At 45.3% G+C, this 25,687-nt stretch overlaps 1 protein-coding gene and 1 pseudogene across 9 annotated transcripts in view; one reads left to right on the top strand and one right to left on the bottom strand.

Annotated features, from left to right (window-relative positions):
* Window positions 1-25,687, bottom strand: part of LOC144754443 (F-box only protein 6-like) — a 189,597-nt gene that overhangs the window by 27,074 nt on the left and 136,836 nt on the right. For 2 of the 9 annotated variants that reach the window (XM_078642227.1, XM_078642226.1), the window contains one exon: window positions 15,487-15,596. The exons of the other annotated variants lie outside the window; for them this stretch is intronic. In XM_078642227.1, coding sequence (XP_078498353.1) covers window positions 15,525-15,596 — 72 coding nt within the window. In that variant the 3' untranslated portion in view covers window positions 15,487-15,524. Of the gene's footprint in view, window positions 1-15,486; window positions 15,597-25,687 lie in introns of those variants that run through there. 9 annotated transcript variants of the gene reach the window in all.
* On the top strand, window positions 5,381-10,303 carry LOC144756442 (transcription elongation factor A N-terminal and central domain-containing protein-like; annotated as a pseudogene).

Raw genomic sequence — 25,687 nt, 5'->3', positions numbered from 1 at the left:
GGGTAGAAGGATTGCATGGAAGAAGCTCCGTAGGGAGAAAAGCAAAGGAGGGCTTTGTGCTCCAGATTTGAAATTTTATGCCTGGACCTTGCTAATGAAGGCGTGGGTAATGCTATTTGATACCCCAGAGAGGACAGAAATAGGCAATATGTTCCAGACGATGTTATCAGGGGTTCAAGGAGGCGCTCAGGGTTTCCTGTTGAAGTTCGGGGATCCACGTTTCTTTAAGAAGGTTCGTTTAAAGGTGTTGAGAGATATGGCATACGTCTGGGCAAGGATAAGAAGATCGCTGAGTATCCCATATTATTCTGCTTGGGCTCCAATTTGGGAGTCACCTGGCTCTCCAGAGTGGACTAAAGATTCATTGATTACCCCTCTTCTGGTGGCCAATTTAAAATCTTGGGGCCAGCTAATGCCGGAAGGGGTGTTGTTAACTTGGGAGGAGATCTCTATTCTCACGGACAATAACTTATCCAAGTTTAAATATCTACAAATCAGGAGCTGGAGTCAGGCCATCACAGTTGAAATTGGCGCTAAGACAGTGTTGGAGGAGCTTTTACTGAGGAAGCCCAGGCGGATAAAAACATAAATCCTGTACTGGACTATATTGGAAGCAGAAGATGGGGACTTCTCTCTGCCGGCTCAACTATGGGGAGACCAGATTCCGGATGTCGACTTGCAGGCTTTATGGCAAGTATCTATTGATCTACTTTATATTACAGTCTCTCCCGCCAATTTAAAGCGCAACCGTCTTTTTTCTCTTCACAGAGTATACCGGTCTCCTGCTAGGCTGGCAAAATTTTCTAAGGGTCCCACTCCCTGTTGCCCAAAATGTAAGCAGGAAAAAGCGGACGACCTTCACATGTTTTTAACTTGTCCTGTTCTAAGAAATTTTTGTGGGCCACGGTAGAAGAAGGTATGAAAAAGCCGTTTAATTTTGATATACAGGTTAGTATATCACTTGTTTTTTTTGGAATTTTTCCTAATTATGAGGAACTCCCTCAAGATATTAATAAATTATCTCTATATCTAATTATTTTGGCACGCAGAGAGATATGCAAACTTTGGGTTAAGGATATTGCACCTTCATACCTAGATTGGATCAGGGCAATTAAACACACACTTAAGTTAGATAACTGAGGTTGGAAGAGGAGGAAGCATTTTTGGATTCCCTGTATTGAATGGCTCGATAAGATGTAAACGATCTTGTCCAATGAGTATGCCTTTTTGCAGAATGAGTTACCCTAAGATAAGTTCAAGGGCCCGGAAGGATAGATGAACTGAAATGAATTTATTCTCCTTGGTACTGTTTGGTACCCTGTGGGTATCTGCAGAAAGAGCATCCAATAAGATCTTCAGGGTTTAAGGTGGGGCCTCTCTGCTGCGTAGTGGGTGGCACGAACCTGCTACTTTGAGAATATCTTTTTTGGCGTATGAGGACAAAAATTATAATTTTTTTTTTAAATGTATAGCAGAAGTCCCCAAGAAAAAGCGAGGGGGGGGGGACAGAGAAAGAGAACTCCGGAAACTAGAAACGTATTTTATTCTAGAGTTTAACTGTAAGGAACCGTATGGGCTCAACGTAGATGAGGACCTTTTTACTGGTCTGTCTTGATGTTTTTGATGAAGAGTTAGAATAAGAGAATCTGCACTGAAAACCATGGATTTACTGTTTTTAAACTATTTTTTACGGTGGTAGTATATATATTTTTTCATATGAAGTGAGAATTCATGCCATTCAGTTGGGAATACAAGTTCAATTGATTTAATAACAATTATGCATTAGCACTTAATGAGATTATTGTATTGTATTATATGGATTTTAGAAATTGAGAAGAGTGGAATGTTTACATAGAGAAATGTTATCTTGTTTACATATATATCTGCACGTTATCTCTATATCTTGGTACTGTACTGAAGTCTTGTTTACATTAAGGGGAGTGATATGTTTACTTGAAAAGTTATCATTGTTTACACAAGCACAAGCACTTTAAAGGTGCCGGAAAAAACTTGCACTTCAGGAGCTAAATTTTAATAAGATTTTTGTGAACTGACTTTTAATTGGATGTATAGAATGATCCGTTTCTTAATTGTATATAGGTCATGAGATATTACATCCATAGACGGTTATACTCCATAGTGCATGAACTTGGAGTTAGTTGAATAATGACTGTATAATGCATTTTTGTACTACTGCACTAGCACTTGGCATTTGTTTGAACTGGCACCCAAAAGCCAGTGCACTTCAGAAAAACAGCTAAAAAAGATATCAAAAAGCTGAAATGGCCAAATTTCTCAATGCACTTGCACTTTCAAATATTTGCATAGTATAATTTACAATTGCAAAGTAATTTGGGTTTTGTTACAAATGTACAAAAATGAGGAATTGTTTTTTTTCCCAATCAATAATTGTGGATAATGGTTCTATAATTCCACTGTATTTAAACTAAAACATTTGTAAGACTCAGTAAAAAGTGAGCCTTAATGAAATATACTTGTGAATACTGATAGTAACACATTGTAAGATGGCCGCCACATTGCATGAGATAAAGGCTTGTTGGTGAAATACTATGTCCCTCATTGATGTTTACTACCACTGTGTTTTGTATTTTAATCCGAAAAAATGTTGTCTCTGCATCGTGAACAAGGAAGCATGACTTCCGAAACGCGTTGATGTATATCGTCAAGACCGAAATAAACTGAGTGTTTTTAAACCCATACCGTGGAGTGCCGGATGATTTTCCTTTGCATCTTTTGGATGTTCTTATATTATATTATATATATATATATTTTTTTTTTCCGGCAATGTGATCCTAGTAGCTTGATGAGAGCGCTCCAGTGTGTGCTCGGCCCAGGGGTCGGATCCTGACCCAAATTAATGTTTTTGAACGAAAGAGGCAGGATACTTTTGGAAGCCTTTAATTCAACGTTTCACCCCACCAATATATATAATATATCATGCAGTGGTCTACATGGAACTTACCACTAAAGAGACACAAGGGACTGAGTTAAGAATGGACTCTTTCCTGTTGCTTCTGTTAATATATCTTTTCTAGAGGGTAATGTAATCCGAAAATTAAGGGAAGATACAGAACTTTTTTTTTTATCTGGTAACGGCAGATATCCAGATATCCATATATTTTGGAACGCTTATAAAACTTTTTTAAGAGGATGAGTAAGGGGAGCTGTTCTTATATCAATAAAAAACGAGAGAAGCAGCCCAGATATTGGAAAGGGAAACTATGTGTATCTAAAATAATTTGAATGTTGCAAATTTGGGAGAGATTGAGAAATAGCAGCTAGTGTAAGATCTTCATGCAGCAAAAGAAGCCTTACATAAATTATGCAGAAGTCCAGATTAAGAAGAGATGGGAAAGCAGCAAGGTAGCCAACTTTGCATTTGGTGAGCACTGTGGGAAGTTGTTTGCCTTGAAAGCAAGATCTGAACCGTACATAAATCATATGAAGGAGGTCAAGGAGGGCACAACGAATATTAGTGCAAATACTACTCAGGAGATTGGAATATGACTTTTTTAAAAACTTTTTGATAATTTGTATGGTGATGAATCTGCTCCTGACATATAAAAGCTGATATCCTGGTTGAGTAAGAATGGTATAAATAAGTTATGCCATGAGTAGCAAGGTGGCACAGAGTCGGTAAATCTCTGATTTTTAGATCAAGGAAAGCCGTCAAAAGGAGTATCCCCATAGAGCTTTATGCTGAACTAGTAGAAGAAATAGCATCTGTTTGAAAGGATTCTGGTTCGTGCCTCTGGCATTTCACCTTTTTGACAGGATGCGGTCATCTCTAATCTTGAAACCAGGTAAACCCCCTGATATATGTGAATCATGCAGATGTGGTTATAAGAGCTTTACAGCGATTATGGCCAATTAGTTAACCCAATATGTAAAATGACAAATTCATGAGTACCAGATGGTTTTTTTCCCTGTGTGTTACCTGCTCAATCGACATATTCCCAATAGGGTCTATAGATTTAGCATCCACCTATTTTGTTCCATTAGGGGTGGTATTGAATGATGCAGTCAAAGCCTATGAACAGGTAAATTGGATATATCTGGGGAGGTTCCTAACTATATGGCCTTAGGTTGTGTTTTTTGAAATATCATTAAGAAAATCTACTCAGCGACAACAATTAGAATTTGGTACATGCTAATGTGACAGGGCAGATCAGGATAATGAGAGGGACTAGGCAAGGGTGTCCCCTCTCCTCCATTTTTAAAATCTGTATATACAGCCTTTTGCACAAAGAATAAGGCTAAATCAAGAGATAGCCCCTTTCCAGTGCAAGGGTTTTAATAAAAAGTTATCCCTATACGCTGATGATCTCATTATTTATATGGCAAACATGGATAAGACTGTCACCGTTACAGAATGAAATAGCTGTTTTTGGTCAATTATCAGGGTATCAAGTTAACCAATATAAAACAGAAATACTCAAATGGAATTATGACTGGGCTGTGTTGGAGAGGAAGGAGGTGATCAAATATCTAGGGATATTGGTGCAGCAGCAGCTCTTCGCAATGGAGGAGGAGCTCCCCCCCACTGGCTCAGCTAGCAGCCCAAAAATATAACACTATATTGTTTTATTATTCAGCTGCTGGCTGAGCCAGCGTGTGTGGGGCTGGGCGGGGCAATGGGAGAGGGGTGGAGGGATGTGCACTACTAAATGTGCATGTCTGCTTGGCAGGCCGTTTTAGACCGGCCAAACAGACATGCCCAGTAAGGTTTCTCCAACCTGGTTGTAAAAGCAGCCCGCTCAGGCCAATCTCCGTGCTGCTCTTATGCAGCATGAGAGCAGCACCGGGATTGGATGGGAAGTCTGCTGCTGTCCCAGTGTGTGCTGGGACCAGGAAGCAGAGGAGGTCGGAGGCGCGAGGTGGCATGAAGTAAGTTGTATTTGTCTCTCCCCTTCGCTCACCCCCTCCCCGCGCGTCCCCCCTAATCATGCTCTCCTTGCGCTCCCTCCACCCGCCTCACCACTGTCAATAGATATCGGCCACCACTGTATTGGTAGTTAAGTTCTTAGAGAAATGTCCGGAGCTAAACTTAAATAGGACAACAAGAGAGATTAAACTAATATTTGGAAAGTGGGTGAACATGCATTCAGCAGTGTATGGTCGGGCCAACTTGGTTAAAATGTTGGTTCTACCTAAGCTAACCTTCTTATTCGATAACATATCTTGGAGCTTTGACTGGATTGCGCTAGGGAAAATACATGGAGATATAAGTAGGATGGTGAGGGCTTCAAGAGGAGTTAGGGTGGTGTGGAAGAAGCAGAGAAGGAAAGTAGCTAAGGGGGGCCAAGGGCTTCCGGACATACAGCTCTATTGCTGGTCATTCCAACAAAGAAAATGCAGGATGCTAATGGGAACACCGGACACAAGCACAAAAGTCAAAGTACAGCAATGGATGGAAGAAGATATTGCCAAAGTGGGCTTTATGTACAAGTTCAACTCTCCTAAGTTTTTTAAGAAGGTGAGATTGAGAATTTTACAAGCAGCTGCCTGGCTATGGTTTGAGATCAGGAAATTCCTGAAGATTCTTTATTCCAGCGTGTGGGCACCAGTCTGGGACTACCCTAGGACACCATAATGCTTTAATGGTAGGCTGTCAATTCCTTAAGGAGTTAATTATGAAGTGGGAGATTTGTGGTGTGGGGGTAAGCCTTTTTTTTATGGGAACAGTGGATTAAGAGAACTGAGAGTTCAATTTCACCTTTTAAATACATGCAAATCACATCATGGCTAAGGCTACAGGACGGCCCCCGTGCCGAGTCAAATGAGATGGGAAACAATGTACAAGGATTTGGCCTAAGGAGAAGAAAGTCTCTATGTGGTACGGATATCTGGTATAAGCATTAGATAAGAGGTCCAAGTCGGTATACGCATTTTGGATGTCGGATGTGCCCCAAATTAAGGAACTATGGCAAGTATCATTCAAATTGTACACCACAGTCAAATTTGCTACTCTCAAGAAAAAAATGTTTTCATCATAAATCGGTGTTATTGAACTCCCCGAAGTTGGCAAAGTGTAGGAAAAGTGAGAACAGCTGCTGAAAGAGATGTAGTCTGGTGAATGCTAACAATACGCATATGTTGTAGGACAGTCGAGCCCTGAGATTGTATTGGCAGGCAGTGGGGAATGTCTTATCCGCGCTACTAGAGCTTGATATTCTGGTAAGCCCACTCTTGCTTTTTCTGGGCGTAGAGTACATGGAAGGAGGAAAGTGTGACACAAAGACAAACTGGTGAAGGCTACTTTTCTATATGACAAACACAAGGAGATGATGGACGGAGCGCTGAATGTTTTCACTCACTCACCCCCAGTCACAGATCTGGGTTGAATCCATCATCATTCTTTAGCTCACTTCGCCACCTCAGTTCAGACCCATCCATATGCAAATCAGTCTTGACCTTGTCTCTCATGGGAACAGTCCAGGCCAAACTGCCAAGCCAGGTCTTCCCTGAACCGTAAACAAGCATTCTAGGACCGGTTTCTGGGTAAAACCCTTCATCAGCCAGGCTAGCTTGAATCCAGTGGCAGTGGCATAACGAAACTTGAAGGGGCCCCCCTGCAAAGCACAATGAGGGGGCCCCCCCAGCGGACTGGCCACCACCTACCACCGTCCCCCAATTAGTTATCACTAATCTGCATCTCACATGGGCGTCACGGAGGGCCACGAGAAGGGTCTGCAGGGCTTTTTTATGGGGTCTTTATGGCCGTACAAATGAGCTGTGCCCCCCACCCGACAGAGTGTGCATGGCATGTGAAATGTCACCCTCTTACAAACAGATGTTAAAAAAAAAATTAAATCTCGCTCCTCAAACACAGAGTGTCTTGTGTGTGAGTGCACGTCAAAATAAGTTCACAGAGGTTTGTTTACACGATTCTCAGCAGACGTGATCATAATGAGTGATTACAGGTGTCGGGCCATGCAGGTTATACGGCGAACATACAGGATCCTCAACAGCTAATTCGGACACTAATCATCGCTTCTCATGTTTAAACCGCTATATCTGTGCTCTTAATCCCAGCGCGAACGTTACAGAGTAACCTCGTTATTTTAGGATTGGTTCACTCAGCGCGCACCACACATATTGTTTTACGAGGTTATCCAGCTTGCACGCTCCCATGCAGCATATGTAGGAACCTTGAAGGGTTGTGTTGGGTGGGGGCTCTACACAGTGTAAGAGGGCAGCTGCGGGTGCCCACGTGCCATAGGAGGCACCTGATGCAACAGGTGCTCAGCTGACACAAGTACAGTAAATGCAGCAGTGAAAACTGCTCTAAGTGCCACCGCTGCAAGTGCAGGTTGCCCCAAGCTTCCAGATGAAGTGTGCTGCGAAGTACTGACTGGTAGGGCATCTTACGCTAGAAGTTGTGCAAGTGCCTGGAGCAGCACCCTTGTGCCCACCCTAGCAAGCACAGTCAAGTACTCATGCTGCAGGTTAGTGTGAGCGCTCCTCCTGCAAGAACCCTGACACTTAACGAAACAGGGGAGGTTGCTGTGAGTGCTGGAGGCAGGCATTCTCTGGGGTTTTGGGGGCGCTCCTTGGTAATTTTAGGGCACACACCCCTCACTGTGCAAGACATAGAGGAAGTGCAGCTGCTGAAAATGACTGAGGCATGAGACTGTTGCTGAAAAATTACCAATAATGCAGTTTGCCTTTGTGGAAATTTGTGGAACTGGTCCTTTCAGTGTATTTTGCCTTAATTGCTGGATCTGCACCCCGCGAAGGCTACTACTTTATCCTCTCCACCCTTCGGTGGCACCAAAGCGCCCAGACACCATAATTGCCCTCACTGTGTTTCAACAAAGTGCCCACTGCAGTAAGTGCCATTGCGAACTTGGTGTCGGTGCATCTGCCCACACATGTACCAGGAGTAGATTCCCGTAAATGCTGACACCGTAAACCCCGCGCCCTCCGGCACCAGAGCGTGAGATGTCCAGGGGAGCAAAAAGTGGAGACTGTAATTAGTGAGCCGGCATTACAGCTGCCCCAAGTGCCATGAGGCAAAGGAGCTGTGCAATGCGTAAAGTTCCACGAGTGCAAGGTGTGGTAAGTGCTCAGACGGTCTCACTGTCCCCAGGTGTGTAAGGTGGGTGTTGCTTTACGTGCACCTTGTGCATGTGCTTCGATACTGTATTTATCCCAGAGGGGCTGCAGCCTGCAAGATGTTGTAAATGCCCTAGGAGCAGGGCAACTTAAGCACCCAACACAAGGTTCTGCAACTGCTCCCATACGATATTTGCCCTGGGGACATCAAATGACGGGGCTTCATGTTGAAGTAAATATCCCTGGTGCAGAGCGAAGCAAGTGCTCAGTACAGGATCTTCAAGTGCTCCAGTACTATATTTAACCCCCAAGGTGAGGTGGGGTCAGGGCATATGTTCAAGGGGATGCAGTTGGAGTACATGGCTCTTGTACATGGAGGGCCCGTAGTGATAAATGAATGCAAAGTTGGCAGTAAGATTTAACCGGTTTAATATTAAAGTAAAAGCTCGTGAAGAAGTGCACCACAGCTACAGACTCCGGACCGCTGCGAAGTGCCATTGCAGGGATAGCCTTGCAGCTGAGCAGTGACTCACACACTACAGCTCTCGACTCCTCTCAGGCCAGCTCTGCTCTCTGTGGGTCTTGCAGGTAGGGTGACCAACCGTCCGTAAATTTCACGGACTGCCCGTAATTTGGGCCTCTTGTCCGTTGTCCGTGAAGACTTCTTTCACGGACGCTTTTGTCCGTAATTTCAGCTGCCCCCTGCAAGCAGCCTGAGAGTCCTGTAACTCTCTCTGCGGGGGCCAGCTCAAGCTCCTGCTGTGAGCAGTAGCCTGCTACAGCCCCTCCCCGACCTGACACAGACTGCTATCAGGCCCATTATCATTCTGTATGTCGGCCTAATTATCACATACAGAATGATAATGGGCCTGTGACAGCATCTGCTGGGCCTCCTCTTGCACTTACTGCTCTTCTCATGGATTGGAACAATTTGACATTTGCAAAATCAAATCTACACAGGCTAGTCTACCTGAAGGGTACATTGTCCGATTCTCTTTTTAAAAATGTTGTTTTTTCCAATTAAACAGAGAAATACTTAACCGACCTTGCAGCACAAACCTTAACTTTTACTTTTAACTTTATTGCTTGAAAATCCGCAGTCAGCCAGCTTTCAAGACTTGTGACATGATTTCTGTGTTATCGTTGTGCATGCAGTGATATTTACACGCCTCGTGAGTGACAGTTAACACAGATAGCTTAACAGCCCAGCATGAATATGAAGAAAGAGTATAAGAAAGAGTCCATCTTATTCAGAAACTGCTCACTGAAAAGGATTATGAATGATGATATAAATGCCATTTAGCTGAGCTGGAAATCGCTGATGTGACCTTTGAACTTTTGCAAGAGACTGACATGGTTGCAGCTGTGTACAGAGTCCTAAAGACCTGCCCATCACGTAATTTGAAAAAAAAAGCAAAGTTCCTGGGGCCTTATTTATGAAGGCCTTGCGCCGCCGGTGCGTCACTTTTTCCCATTTTAAAAGTGACGCACCGGCGGCGCAAGGCCTTCATAAATACGGCCCCTGTTATCTAACTAAAAAGCGCTTTATAGAAGCATCTACCATGGATCCACGTACTTGCAAAATGGCATTTCTCAAGGAAAGAAAAAGGGTGATGAAGAAAACGTTAAACTGCTTTCAGAAGAGCCAACGGGGGCCTCTTTAGAGCACACCAGGAAAAGGAACACAATATGGCCGCTCTGAGGACCAAATGCACAGAGTTGCTTTACCGAGCTTTGGCAGATTCCATTACATCACAAGCGAATGAAGAAGAGGTGATTTGGGACTTAGCAAAGAAAATCGAAGAGGACGTCTTCTCTGCACACGCCAACAATAACAAAAAGTACAAAATTTGCATCAGGAGCAAAGTTTCAAACCTGAAGAACCCCAAAACCCCCCACTTGAGGCAACACTTGTTCTTAGAAGCTCTTAGCCCAAAAGAGTTTGTTAAAATGACTGCCCTGGAAATAGCTAGTGATGAGTTAAGGAGACTCAGGGCTTCATATACAGAATTGTCAGTCCTGGAACACCAGCTTCCCCATGGTGTGGAGGGAACCACCACAAATAAAATTAAATGTCAGCGATGTGAGAACTTTAATTGCACAGCAACAGTGATCCCTAGAGGAACACTCTTTCTCCCTGGTTGGGTGTAGAATGGAAAACCAGATGATGACCTGTAATGTTTGCGGAGATAAATGGTACAATAACGGGTGGGTTTGTTTGTAATCTGTTTCAGAAAGTTCACCATAACTTCATTTAGTAGTGAATACATATTTGGCCCGCCTAGAAGTTAACAAAATTGTTTTTACCATTGTTTGTAAAAATGCAACGAAGATTGCTCTTACTTTTCACCATTTTAATACATCCCAATGTGATTGGCTAGGAATCAGTCAGCCCAGAGAATGGCAAACTGTTTTTGTTTACGGGCTGCTGTCACCTCACCAGGGGCCAAGCTCTGGGGGGTGGAGGTTTCATTTTGGATAATGTTACCCAGGTTTCTCCAATATGCAAACGCAGGTATTTAAGTTTCACTCCGGCACACTACAGATGCAGTGCAAGGTTCTCTCAACCTAATATAAACTTATTTTGACTTGTGCTTGTGTTGGTTGTCTGTTTACTTATGTAATATTGTGCTACCTCCTTTGATGTGTCTGTAAAATGTACCTTTCGTCCCAAATTTTTGTCCTGAATTCTGACCTTCTGTCCTGAATTTTTGTCCTGAATTTTGACCCTTTGTCCTGAATTTTTACACTCACTGTCCTGAATTTTCACCCATGCCAGTTGGTCACCCTACTTGCAGGGCTGCTTGACGGTGATGGCGCCGTCTACTGACAGGCAGCCTTTCTGATGTAGTCTCTCTCCCAAGGTTCATGTTAGGGATGCAATCAGGCCCTCTTATCGAGACTCTTGACAAACGTACATGACGGGAGGCCTTCACTGGTAAGGGTGAAGTTCAGATCCATCTGGCCTGCTGATTATGTCCAGATGGGCTGAAGGGGGGCAGCTGCAATTAGGTAAAATATCCTTTGCCGAGCCCACCAACACAAATTTATCACAGCACTCCAACGTAAGTGTCATGCACAGCGCCCACACGAGGACAAAGGAAAAATGTAAACTAAGAAGTTTCATGTAAATTCACCCACTGGTGGTAGTAAAACGTGACAATATGCCAAAACAGCTGCAGGAATATTGATTGCACAAGCCCAATAACACTTCATCATTACGCAGCACTCCCTAGGCTATTGACCCAAAGTCACCAGTGAATTGTACAGAAAGTCACAAATAGAGCTTGTTTCCTAGCGACACAACCAAAAACTTTGCAGGGAAAATAGTAAATCTTAAAGCAGTCAGATGTCTGGCTTACCTGACTGGAAAGCGGGTTGCAAACTACTGTCTGTGCGCCGTTAGCACATGGTTTAGGCCAGTGAAGGTGTAATTGGCAGTCACTCACATAAAATCCAGGTGCCGTTTCTAGATCTCTCCTCAGGGTCCGACTCTATCTATGCAGGGCCCTCGGTGCTGCGTGTCTCTGTGCTGCCACCTGCACCCCCCAGGGGCCTCCCGTGTGTCTGACGCCTCAGGATTTCTGTAGTCAGACTACTGACAACAGCTAGAGGTTAACAAGGCAATAGGATTCAGTGAGGATTGGAACTGTAATTGGGACAGCTCTTGGCCGACACTCACTCCTTTGTGATTGAAGTTATTCTTAACGTAATCACCAGTGCTTTAAATGGAAAAAAATAAGTGCAGGTACTCACCAAAAGGAGCAGTGGGCGGAGTTTAGGGTGGGCACAAGGGCGGTGCTAAGGCAGAACAAGGGGCGGGGTTAGCTTTTTGATCGTGCCAAGATTGTATGCAAGAAATCTGCATATATTGTTAGAATGTGGGATGTATCTGTCCATTAGTTTTTTTAATGATATGACACTGTGAATGCTGGCCACATCACAGCACTTTTTTAACCTTCCCCACCCTCATCCATCTTGTTTCTTCTCCCCTCCACCTCTCCCCATCCTGTTTCTTCTACCCCCAACCACTACCATTCCTTCCATTTTTGCTTCTGTCTGCTTCATAAACTTCTTTAGAACTGTCCCATTACAAGACCTATTGGCTTTGCCAATGCTGGTTTTACTTCTTATTCCCAATTCAGTTTATTTGTTTTGATGCTAACACAATAACCTATTTATCTTCGCTGTTAAACCGTTGCACACTCCAATTTCCTTTAGGGGGGTAGGCAGATTTACCCACTTCTGCACTGTTAGGAGGTTTCAGCTTTAAGTTGCCTCCACTGTCACTTACTATGACTTTCAGTAAACTTTCCTTTCGGAAAACAGCATCCACAAAATCCACTTCAGCAAATATTTCCCATTTGCTTCGATTTCGCATTCTCTACATAAAAGTAGAACTTTTTAAAGGGAACCACTCGCACTTCCAAACGGTTTAAAATAAAGTTCGTAATGTGAAGCTTTCCAAAGAAATTAGGACAGTTTATGTATCAAGCCTCAAGGTCTGAATACTAATGAGGTCATGACGGATGTTTTGATAATCTAACTAAAACGCATTCATTTTATCGACCGCCTAAGGATGACATGCTGCTTCAGCCTGCCTTAAATCGAACTTGTGCCCTACAGCCCACTGAGCCATCTGTACAGTACACAAGTCTCTCCTAGAACATTTGCGTTAGGGCTAGAGCTGACGTCTGCACTGGGGAACCAGGTGCCAATCTCCACATTTTTTATTGGACGTACAGTCTGTCCAAGGTTGATAAAATAGGGATCGGTGAGTTTGGTAACAAGATCCATTCTTATTTACACATGCAAGTAGGCAATTCAAATGCGTGGCGATGGTTAAAGCATTAGCAAACGTTCTTTTGTTTTGTCCTGAACTGTCCGTCCCACCCCACCCATTTGATTGTACAGACCCCTCTAAGGCCCACTGTGAAAGATCAATGGAAGCGCTAATCACTCTGTCACCCCTGCCCTGATTACTTCTATAGCAGCTCACGCTGTGTCCTGGTGACAAGAGCACCTATGATTTATTCGGAATTCCGTGCAGTGCTTGTTATAAGTGCTGCCGTGGTATCACTTGAGGGATGAAAGGAGCGCTGCCTGGGTTAAAGTCAAGTCCCCATGAGTACCGGTACTCTCTTTCTTCTAGAAAAAAGTGCCGGTACTCAAGGGGAGAAAATGAAGAAGTGCCGGTACTCAAGGGGAGAAAATGAAGAAGTGCCGGTACTCAGTACCGGTGAGTACCGGCCCATTTAAAGCACTGGTAATCACACAGGAACCCGACCCGTACAGTGCATGTCTGAAACCACGACGGCAACCCTCACTGCAAGCAGGCACAGGAGCTTGCAGGCGGCGCTCTGCCGTTTGAAACTATTGAATCCCCCGCCGCTTCTCACCTATATACTTGCTATCCTCTTACTTCAGGACGTAACGAGGCACTAACGGACACATCCAGATTTAATCCTGGCCCCCATGGTGTGCCACAGCCATATAGCAACCACTGCTGAGGGCAGGCGGTCCCGCCCCCCCCCCCCCTTGATTGGAACAGTGCGAGTCAGTCTGACTAGTGCATGTCTGAAAGCCGCTTCAAGCTGCGGCGGGTGCAGGAAATATGCAGCAAGACACGACAGGCTGGCTTGGCTCCCCGGGCAGATTCGGTACATTGTAGCACTGATACAGGCTGCGCCGCAGGGATTGAAAAGCGCAATAATGCAGTGGGTGAGCCTTCCAGCAGACTGCTGCAAGCCCCAAGCTTGCTAGAGCAGCACTCTCAAGCCACGGACGGCTCCATGTCGGTGACAGCCGCGGTGCGTCCATTGGAGCGTAGGGGCATAGCCCACCAGCCCTTGGACCTGCGGCTGCCAAGTAAAATAATTAAAAGAAATGATCCAGACTCACTGTGTATTTTTAAAATATTTTCATGATATTTATCCAAGCGCCGCCGGGCAGCACCCGACTGAAACGGGAGTGCGCAGGGGGGCGGGCTGCGGGGCTGGTGTGTGATTGACAGTCGACTCACCATTCATTCTACGCGCAACTACTGCTTGGGGCAGCAACTTGCCCAAGCATGCGCATTAAAGTCCCCCCACATAATCCACATTAGCTAGTGCAGGCAGCGGCAGCCCCTGGTGCTAAAAGGGCGACAGGGCGAGCAGTTAGTGTGCCCTCCAAGCCAATCCTGGCGCTGCTGCATGCAGCGCCAGGATTGGCCGGTCACCGCACAGCAGAGCAGGGGCAATCCATATTGGATGCCGCGCGTGGTGGTGGCTCAGCCGCACTGCACAATGGCCAATCACTGTCTCTGACTAAATGTAGTCATGCAGTGATTGGCCATTTTGCGGCACGCGGCGCTGCTGTCGTTAGATCCGGTTCACTCGCCTCGTGGTGTGTGGAGTGGAGACAGTGTGCGCATCACCGGCAGCCTGTGCTTGCCTTTGCTTGCCTTGCTTGTTGCCTTTCTTTCTGGACCCGTCGTCATCATTATTTACTTCTTCTAGTGAGTATCATTATTTACTTCTTCTAGTGAGTACTACTATGATGGATGTTATTGTTACAATGGAAGACGACATGGCATGGACAAATTGCGTCTGGTGCCCAGGGGCGTCCTTTGCTCCCTTGGTTGAAGTGCCCTCTCACTCTTTCTCTAATAGCATTTGACATTTGCAACGAACTCCATTCGAGCCTATGAATCATGGTCATCCATTCTAACCTATGACACGGCTTTAAACAGCAATAGTGTGCACTTTCCTGGGAGTATGGAATGAAGGAGTGAGTGAGTTAATGGATAAATGAATGACACAATAAATTAATTTACTAAGTCAATTGGTGGGTATGCAACTTCTTTCTTATCGTCGGGGAAGCGAATGAATGAATGCAGCGATGTAAAAAAAAAAAAAGGCAGACCTAAACAATGTTCTGTTTTCTTGTACAGTACTTCAAAATCCTTAAACCATTAAGAAGAATGATCTCCAATTGCGTGCGCCACAAGATGTTTGGGAATCCAATGAATGTGTGTGGTGGCTGGAGCAGAATAACACCGTTATAACTGTGGAAAATAAAGAAAAGATAGTTTGTATGGCTCTTCTCACGGTGAGCCACCTCGAAGCGCCAATAAGTCATCGGGAAATATATGAGGGGAGGCTGGCAACGATTATAACACGGTTTACTGGAAAAGCGGGTAGAAATGAGTTTATAAAACTTTCGCTATAATGGAAGAGGATTTCTTTTATTTATTATCATTCTGATTTCTAAAGTACAACACACTCATAAGATTACGAACTAAGAAATTAGCATATATTTTTTAACATGATATTTTTAAAGCAACCGCAGTAGAATAGCAGTTACTCCACACAACCATTAACAAACGAATTAGTAAACTCTGAAATTATCAAAAAGGAAATGATTTCTAAAAAAAAAAAAGAAACTTGCAGCTTTAAGTGTGGTCAGCAGCTGAAGAAGTCTGCATTGAACTGAGAATTCCAGTCAAGTGCGCCTGCACATAGACAAATCACACCCTGCACAAGAAGAAGAATGCAAGTAGCAAAATTACTCCAAAATCTGCATGTAGAAACAACGCGTTTATGATATAAAACCAGAAGAATGGCCACAATACCTCGGCTACCTAATCAAAGTGATTTTGCTGACACGTAACAAATTTGTAAACATGTTTTTACACAGGTAGATCTATAAGGATTGTATAATTAAGGCTCCTTTAAATTTTAATTTCTTGTTATTAGTGGCCAAAGAAAGGTTCTTGTCGTTTAATTTAAAACCATCTCGTTTGTTCAACTCAGCTTTCTGCATTCTGCATTGCTTGTAACTGAATGAGTGGATTTTAGGGTAACCTGAAAATGCACAGTAGCGGTAGTTAAGACTGAATTAACGTTTTAGAGAAACCTATTGAGTCCCTGGAGCACTTTTGATAATACTGCCCCTTGCGAGTTAAGTTGGACATTGTTCATTTGAATGTTCTTGGCTAACCTCGAGAGAATCGGTAACATGCCAAAGGCCGTTAATTTGCTAGGACATATATTAAGATTCAAGTCAAAATGTAGTAGTTTCACCAAACGTATTTTAAACATCTGGACTAAACCTTCATTTGATTACATGTCAATGATGCCACAAATAAAGGGTCATTCAAGAGAGGAATATTATTTATCCAAAAAATGGGTACATGAATATAAGGTCAATCCGCATGTTAATCCTAAATCAAATTGGAGCAGGTTTTAAAAATTCATTATCCTCAATAGTTAGCATTTTATAGCCACTTTTCTTTTAAACTCCACAAACGTTTGGGAATTAGGGAACTCTTGAGTGAAATAAGAGAATAGGTTCTTTAACAGAAGAAAATGGGTTGTTCCTAGCAAAGCACTATACATATTGCATTATGGCAATGTTTTAATGAATAATCACTTCGTAAATTTGGATTTGTCAGCAATGATATTCTGCTCTGTTGCATTCTGATGTTTTGACTCCATTCGCATTTAAACCTGCATAACTGTTTTTAAATTTGGTGGTTTCTTTGTATAAGCAAAGGCTCCACCAGAACTAGCTCAACCCCACTCCAATTTAGAAAAGATGCAAATCATTAAACACCATATAATGATGCCGTAACAATCCACTTCTGATCTCGGAACCAAGCTACTCTTGACCTTTTGACCCACAATGTTTTAGCCAATAAGTTGTAATTATTGGTATTGATGTAATTCATGTCAATACTATTGTACGAAAGCGGATTATTACTTGGGGAGGGGGGTGACTCCCACTGCAAGGAATAATAACACTTCTTGTCAGGGCGAGCCCTCACAGTCACTAAATTAACCTGTGTTCAACCCCCTGGTAGCTATGGTACAGAGCAGATAGACTTAGCTTAAGGCAATGTGTAAAGTATTTATACACTGTCAAAAGAGTAAAAAAGTAAAAACACTAAATCAATAAAAAATCCAAAATGATTTAGAAACATAGAGAAACATGTAATAAATAAATTGGCTCCAAAATGACAAAATCCAATAAGGGAAAAATACGACATGGGTTTTTTAACTTTGAAGTGAGAATAGTGCCACAAAGTGCTAAGCACCACATACATTTTCCCCCATGATTAGATCAAACGCAGAGTCCCCCAAAAAGGAGCTAAGTTGTACTTTGTTCACAAAAACTGCCACACTTATCATGGATTTCCCATTAAAACACATGCAAACCTGGTTCCCCACAAAGCCTCAAAACATAATAAGTTTTGCCAAGAATGGCACACTAAAACCAAGGCACACACATTTCCCTGGGAATACACATACAAACCAAATAAACAGGTCAAAGGAAAGCCAGTAAAGAGTCAGTCAATACGTCTTTATTTCGACAATAAGTCATAAAAGACAACACAGTAAAACAATAAAAACTCAACATTTCATACTTGTCAGATCCTAATGTTCATAGTGACAAGGAAAAGTTCGTTAATTAATCTATCCAATCAATGCTTTATACAGGGTGTTCCAAACACAACCATTAAAAAATTTAATATATTGTGATCTTAAAATTTTATAAACCGTTTTAAAATTTGTTACATAATTAGCAACTCATACTTCCTACTATAAGGGCCAGTTTAAAACAATGCAGTCTACAATAGTTTCAGTTTATCTCTGCGTATTGACCACATCCATTTTAGAAACTTTGCAAGTGCAATTACCATGCTATCAGTACAATCAGTTTTTAAAATCCTTAGTGCCACAGTGCCACTATGGATGCCTTTCTGTATACAAATTGGTCTTATCCATTTGTGGCGCGGGGCTTTATATGCTGGGCATATAAACAAAACATGAGCTATAGTTTCGGATTGGGCTGCACAGAATGGACACAGATGGTGATCTTTGTTAGTTGACCACTTGCTTGTGAATGTATTGATAGGAAGGGTTCCTACCCTGTATTGATGGAAAAGTTTCCTATCATTGGGGATGGTAATAAGGTCCCAGTATCGCTCATATGCAGGGATGTGTTTTTGTTCCATAAAGGCCCTGGTAAGTGATGCATCAGTATGCTTCTGAAATTCCCTTTGGGTTATATTAGCCCAATACAGCTCTTTTAGGGCCTTTCGTGAGGGAAAAATATTTTCTAATGGGTTTTCCCAAAGTTCCGCCATTCCTAGGGCTTTATATTGCAACTTGACCTGTTTGAACCATGATATTTTACCCCGTGTCCATTTTCCTAGTTTCTAGGAGCGCTGAAGCATAATGAGATAGTTCAGGCGTCACCCATAGCCTCCTCCAGTATGCAACTGATCTAAAGCTAGCTATGTCCTGAATTTTCTGACAACCCAAGTCCGTGTACAACGGTGTCAATGGTGTTGATTTTGGGAGTCTAGTTATGCACCGCAAGAATTTATTTTGTGCATTTGTCAGGGCTGATACATCAGAAACCCCCCACAGTTCGGCCCCATATAACATTGAAGCCCTAACTTTCGTATCATATATTTTTAAGGCTGGGGCTATTGGCTGAGTAACTGATGATCTTAATTCTCTCAAAAGGACACCTGCTAGCTGTGCATGTTTTGTAGTTAGATAGGTCATGTGTGGCTTCCATTCCAATCTAGACCCCAGTGTAATGCCCAGATAACTAAAACAATCAGTTTGTTCTAAAAGCTCACCATTCATAAAGACTGTGCCCCTCACTTTCTTGTGTCTGTGCATTACCATGAATTTGGTTTTTGACACGTTGATGATTAGACCATGGTCTTTGCAGAAAGCTTCAAAGCAGCCAATTGCTTTTTGAAGCCCTTCTTGCATTTTAGAAATTAGAAGGGTGTCGTCTGCGAACATTAACAGGGGTATTGGGATGCCATTTTGTTTTGGTGCATCTGTGTGAACCTCCCTGTAATATTCAATAACCCTGTTTATGTATAACGTAAACAGAGTTGGTGCCAGGACGCACCTTTGTCTAACTCCCCTTTCCGTTTCGAATTTATCAGTAACCTGGCCCTGGTTACCCCACCTGACCTGTGCATAATTATTTTCGTGAAGTTTAATCAAGAGGGCGAGGAGTTCGTGTGGCATACCTAGCTCATGAAGCACTCGCCACAGCCTAGTACGCGGGACAAGATCAAAAGCAGATTTCAAATCGACAAAGGCTGCGTAAAGAGTACCCCCCCCCCCCCCCCCCCCCAGGATTACCCATTCCAATACAATACAATACAATCCCGAGAGGAAGATCCCCGGGTCCGGATATGATTCCGGCAGACCTTTTTCTTCATTGTAGAGAGGTATGGGTGCCGTACTTAGAGCTGTTGGCGAACTCTATCTCTAGGGGCTCCCCGATACCAGACGTTTGGAGGGGAGCCGAAATCATCCCAATTTATAAAAAAGGGGATCGTGCTGATCCAGCGAATTATAGGACAATCAGCCTAATTGCATGTATTCAGAAGGTGGTGGCTAGGCTTGTATTACATAGGATTCAGAACTGAATAGAGGATTCTGGGGTTATGTCTACACTACAGGCAGGCTTTCGCCCTTTTACGAGCACTGTGGATCAAGTTTTTAGATTTTCTACTATATATTGGAAATGGGTAATCCTGGGGGAGGCACTCTTTACGCAGCCTTTGTCGATTTGAAATCTGCTTTTGATCTTGTCCCGCGTACTAGGCTGTGGCGAGTGCTTCATGAGCTAGGTATGCCACACGAACTCCTCACCCTCTTGATTAAACTTCACGAAAATAATTATGCACAGGTCAGGTGGGGTAACCAGGGCCAGGTTACTGATAAATTCGAAACGGAAAGGGGAGTTAGACAAGGGTGCGTCCTGGCACCAACTCTGTTTACGTTATACATAAACAGGGTTATTGAATATTACAGGGAGGTTCACACAGATGCACCAAAAGAAAATGGCATCCCAATACCCCTGTTAATGTTCGCAGACGACACCCTTCTAATTTCTAAAACGCAAGAAGGGCTTCAAAAAGCAATTGGCTGCTTTGAAGCTTTCTGCAAAGACCATGGTCTAATCATCAACGTGTCAAAAACCAAATTCATGGTAATGCCCAGCACCCGGACCCATACCTCCCGCAGCCACCAGCCCTCCCGCCGGATCTACGCCGCCCAGCGCCCCGACCCATACCTCCCGCAGCCACCAGCCCTCCCGCCGGATCTACGCCGCCACCGAACTCAACGCACTCAACATCGTCCGATTCCCGGGTTGCTACCAAGCCACCCCGAGACGCACCCACGGACCCTTCTGCTGCAACTCCTGCAAGTTCACCTGCATCCAGACCTGCTCCACTCCCGCAGTGCCCAAGACATCGACGAGCAACAGCAACAGCCACCTGAAATGCATCCTGCTCAACACCCGCTCCGTCCACAGACACGCCCTCGAGCTCTGGAACCTACTCGACACCACTGCCCCAGACGTCGCCTTCCTCACGGAAACCTGGATGAACGCCTCCTCAGCGCCAGACATCGCCATCGCCATCCCGGACGGCTACAAGATCATCCGGAGGGACCGCGCCAACCAGACAGGAGGAGGCATCGCCATCATCCACAGGCACTCCATCCGCGTCACGACCACACCGACGACACCCTCGCACCCGCCGAACACCTGCACTTCCAGATCCACACCAACCCCAAGACCACCCTCAGAGGTACCCTCATCTACAGACCCCCGGGACCACGCACACAATTCAGCGAGCACATCGCCGACTTCGTCAGCCCGCATGCCCTCCTCTCCGCTGACTACATCCTCCTCGGGGACCTCAACTTCCACCTGGAGAACAACAACGACCGCAACACCACCACCCTGCTGGACAACCTCGCCAACCTCGGACTCAAGCAACTGGTGACCACCCCCACCCACTACGCCGGACACACACTCAACCCCGTCTTCTCCTCCAGCAAGGACATCGCCTTCAGCCACGCCGCCGGACTCCACTGGACGGACCACAGCTGCGTCCACTTCAGCTTCAAAAGGACCACGATCCACCACCAACAGCAACAGGCTGCACGCAGAAGCTGGAACAAGATCACAACCGACCAGCTCGCGACTTCCCTGAGCAAGAACCCACCCATCAGCGCAACGAACCCCAGCCAAGCGGCCACCAACCTCACGAAGTGGATCAGCGACTGCGCAGACGAACTCGCCCCTCTGAAGACCCCGCCGAGCAGACCCGGCAGCAAGAAAGCCCCATGGTTCACCGACGAACTAAAGAGCTCCAAGAAGAACTGCAGAGCCCTCGAGAATGCCTGGCGCAGAGATCCAACACCGGACAACATGACTGCCCTCAAGCTCGCCACCCGAAAACACCACCAACTGATCCACACCACCAAGAAAACTTCATTCAAGGAACGACTGGACAACAACGCACACAACAGCAAGGAACTCTTCAACATCGTTAAAGAGCTCTCCAACCCCAACGCCGGAAACAACGACATCACCCCTTCGCAAGACCTCTGCAACTCCCTCGCCTCCTACTTCCACAACAAGATCGCGGACATACACAACAGCTTCAGCACTCAACCGACGCACGCCACAACCGAACCACCGCCCCCCACTACCACCCTCCGCGCCTGGACCCCGATCAGCACTGAAGACACCATCCGCACGATGAACTCCATCCATTCCGGATCGCCGACCGACCATTGCCCTCACCACGTCTTCAACAAGGCCGACGCTGTCATCGCACCCCACCTGCGGGACATCATCAACACCTCCTTCAACACCGCTACCTTCCCGGAGAGCTGGAAACACGCCGAACTCAGCGCCCTACTAAAGAAGCCATCAGCCGACCCCACCGACCTCAAAAACTACAGACCCATCTTGCTGCTCCCGTTTCCCGCAAAAGTCATCGAGAAGACCGTCAACAAGCAGCTGGCCGCCTTCCTCGAGACGAATGGATCCCTCGACCTTTCGCAGTCTGGCTTCCGGGCCAACCACAGCACCGAGACCGCCCTGATCGCAGCAACCGATGACATCCGAACCCTGCTCGACAACGGAGAAACAGCGGCCCTCATCCTCCTAGACCTCTCCGCGGCCTTCGACACTGTCTGCCACCGTACCCTAGTACAGCGCCTCAGCAACGTCGGAATCCAGGAGAAGGCACTGGAGTGGATCATCTCCTTCCTCGCCGGAAGGACACAGAGTCCGCCTCCCCCCGTTCAGATCAGAAGCCACCGAAGTCATCTGCGGCGTTCCTCAAGGCTCCTCGCTCAGCCCAACCCTCTTCAACGTCTACATGAGCCCCCTCGCAGCCATCGCACGCCTCAACATCATCTCCTACGCAGACGACACCCAGCTGATCCTCTCCCTCACCAACGACCCCGCCACCGCCAGAGCCAACCTACACGAAGGGATAAAAGAGGTAGCCGAATGGATGAAGAACAGCCGCCTAAAACTGAACTCGGACAAGACGGAAGTCCTCATCCTGGGATCCTCACCCTCCGCCTGGGACGACTCCTGGTGGCCCCCCGCCCTAGGCAGCGCACCCAAACCAACAGACCACGCACGCAACCTGGGCTTCATCCTGGACTCCTCGCTCTCCATGACCAGACAAGTCAACGCCGTCTCCTCGTCATGCTTCAACATCCTACGCAAGATCTTCCGGTGGATCCCCACCGAGACCAGGAAGACGGTCACCCAGGCCCTCGTCACCAGCCGACTGGACTACGGCAACTCCCTCTACGCCGGAACCACCGCCAAACTCCAGAAGAGACTCCAGCGGATCCAGAACACCTCAGCACGACTCATCCTGGACATCCCCCGTCGCAACCACATCTCCGGACACCTGAGAGACCTGCACTGGCTCCCGGTCAACAAGAGAATCACCTTCCGTCTCCTCACCCACGCACACAAAGCCCTGCACAACCAAGGCCCAGGATACCTCAACAGCCGCCTCAACTTCTACGCTTCCAAACGCCAGCTTCGATCGACCGGCCACGCCCTCGCCGCCGTCCCCCGCATCCGGAGAGCCACCACAGGGGGAAGGCCCTTCTCCTACCTCGCCGCCAAGACTTGGAACTCCCTCCCGACCCACCTCCGCCTGACCCAGGACCACCTCGCCTTCAGGAAGCAGCTCAAGACCTGGCTGTTCGAGCAGTAGCGGACCCCCCTCCCCTAGCGCCTTGAGACCCTCCGGGTGAGTAGTGCGCTATACAAATGCCTTGATTGATTGATTTCACTAAATTCCAGAATCCTGTCATATTTCTAGACTTGCTTGCCTCATATAGCTCTTCCCAGTATTTATCATCCCAGGTTTTATTTGCTTCCTGCTGGGTCATTTTATAGTGACGCCTAGCATCACATATTCAGAGCCTATCCTTTGATCTCACGGCAAGTGCTAGAGATTTATATGCGGTTCTGCAGCTATTGCCATACCAGGATTCCTGTTTTCTTCTGCTTTTACGGGGAGGATCGTTTCTTTGCTTTATAAAAAATTTACTAAGATTTAAAAAAAAAAAAGGGTTGAATGAATTGGAACCACCCTGGTCATAATGTCATCATTGGATATGCAACACTGTAACTCACTGGTTGCGCTTGACACCATTGCTTCCATTTCTGTAATGCATTGGCAATTATCCATGCATTCCGCCCATTTTAGCCTTCTTGTGTCATTTGCAATAACGATATCATTGGATGTATCTGCATCAACTATTCCTATTTTTTAAAAGAGCTGGAACTCTAAACTAAGAGGATTATGGCCACTCTCAATTCTTTTTATGATGTTCATATCCCGGATAGCTGACCAGAATTCCAGATTAACTAGAATATAGTCAATCCTACTTGAACGTGTACCATTGTTAAAGGTTGGACTTCCGTCCTTATTCCCTTTGGTTCGACCATTCACTGCTCCAAGTCCATACTCGAGACTGAAAGTCTTGAGCTGGAGAGCTGCTTGGGTCCACTTCTTTATAGGTGGCATATTTAGAGGGGGAATTTGCCAGCTATCATCCTCTGCCTCTGTAAGGTCGATGTCAAATTGGTCTAGAGGCTCAAAAGAGCAATTGAAATCACCACCTATCAATACATTTGCCTTTCCCCTGTGTAATTTTACACACAGTCCCAGTTGTTTAACTGTCTCGGAAGATTTTCCTCCTGGATTACCCCTCGCGTATACATTGAATACTATTAGGTCTCCGAACTCAGGGGAGTGAAGCTTTACAATTAGGATGTCCTTGGAATAGGAATCTATATACGCAGTAGTGTACCTGGCATCCTGCTTTACCCAGGTGGTCAGGCCCCCCATTGGCCTTCCCCTCTGCGTATGGGTTGCAGGTATTGAAAAATTTAAATAACCCAGCCGATACTGGGATTCCATTGCTCAAGTTTCCTGCATGATGATTATAGTGTAGTTATCAATAAAATTTAACCAATCATGGGAAACTATCTTGTTCCTAAGACCAGCTACATTCCAGGACACTAAAAACTGACCAGCCATGTCATTTCCCAATTCTCTGTGGTCCTGGTCAAACTGTGCTTGTGCATCCCGCTGAGAGACTGTAGTTCGGAATATATTACTGAATTTAGTAGACCTATTGCTCTGTGAACTATCATTTGATCTTGTGACAGCTTCTGCTATTCTGCCCAATGCCCTCCTTTTATATTTATAAGACATTAACCCAGATGTTGTACTGTCTTTCACTGATGCCCCACTGCTAACTACTTGAGGGTGTATTCTAATCTTATCTTGCAATTCAGCAGAAGTTCCTACCAATGCCATTGCTTTTTGGAGAGTGTGTACATTAGAGGGTTTAACAAGTACTGATTCCCCATCAGTATACCCCTTACCTTGTAATGGGGGTGAACAAATTGGTATTCCCTGAGTGTAGCTAGCTACATTTCTCCCCCCCAGAGGCTGGTATAACATAGGGTGCAAAATAATTTCTTCTGGGACCCCATGGGCTACACCTTCTGGGCTAATGGTATGGGATTGACCACCCATGCCCCCCTTGGACAGTAAACTTCAGTCGCAATCATCCATACCATTAAACACATCGAACCTATTAAATGTCTCCAGGGGTGTGAAGGGCCTCAAATGGTCTATGCTTCTGTTAAAATTTGTGTTGACTCTTGGGGGTACAGTATTCCACCCGTAGGGATCAGCAACAGGTATTTGGTATTGTGCGTGTGACAGATGCCCTGTATTGAATGGGGTTGGAAAATATGAATAGGTATGCAATTGTCCACTTGTATATTTTGGGGGAGACACTAGGGATCTGGGGTAGAAGTAGGTCAAAGCACGGGGAATAATGCTGTTATTTCCATTCCCCGCAGGCCAATTTAATATATAATCGACCACATGCGAATCTCTAAAGTTGACTACGACTACATCTCCCTCAATGTCCTTACTTCTACCACCCAGCCAAGGAAGTCGGCGAACATGTACTATTTCGCTGTTGATGTTGCTTGTGATTGGTCTGTATACACTAAACTAGTGCATAATTTTATTCTTCAGCTGGGCGAACCCTTCCCTCTTGTTGTCTGCCAGAACAAGAACCCCAGTTAAGACAACCACAAAGGGCACAGCTTCCGGTGGAAGTTCTACTAATGGACCCCTATTCGTTGGAACCCCTGTGTGTCTGATGCCTCTCCACTCCTCCCGTAATTTCCCCACAGGTACCTTTTCCTGAACCCTCGTGAT

The sequence above is a fragment of the Lissotriton helveticus genome, chromosome 5_1 (genome assembly GCF_964261635.1).
Source record: "Lissotriton helveticus chromosome 5_1, aLisHel1.1, whole genome shotgun sequence".
Lineage (NCBI taxonomy): Eukaryota > Metazoa > Chordata > Amphibia > Caudata > Salamandridae > Lissotriton > Lissotriton helveticus.
The sequence above is the reverse complement of the archived record's forward strand: the minus strand, read 5'-3'. Positions and strand labels throughout refer to the sequence as shown.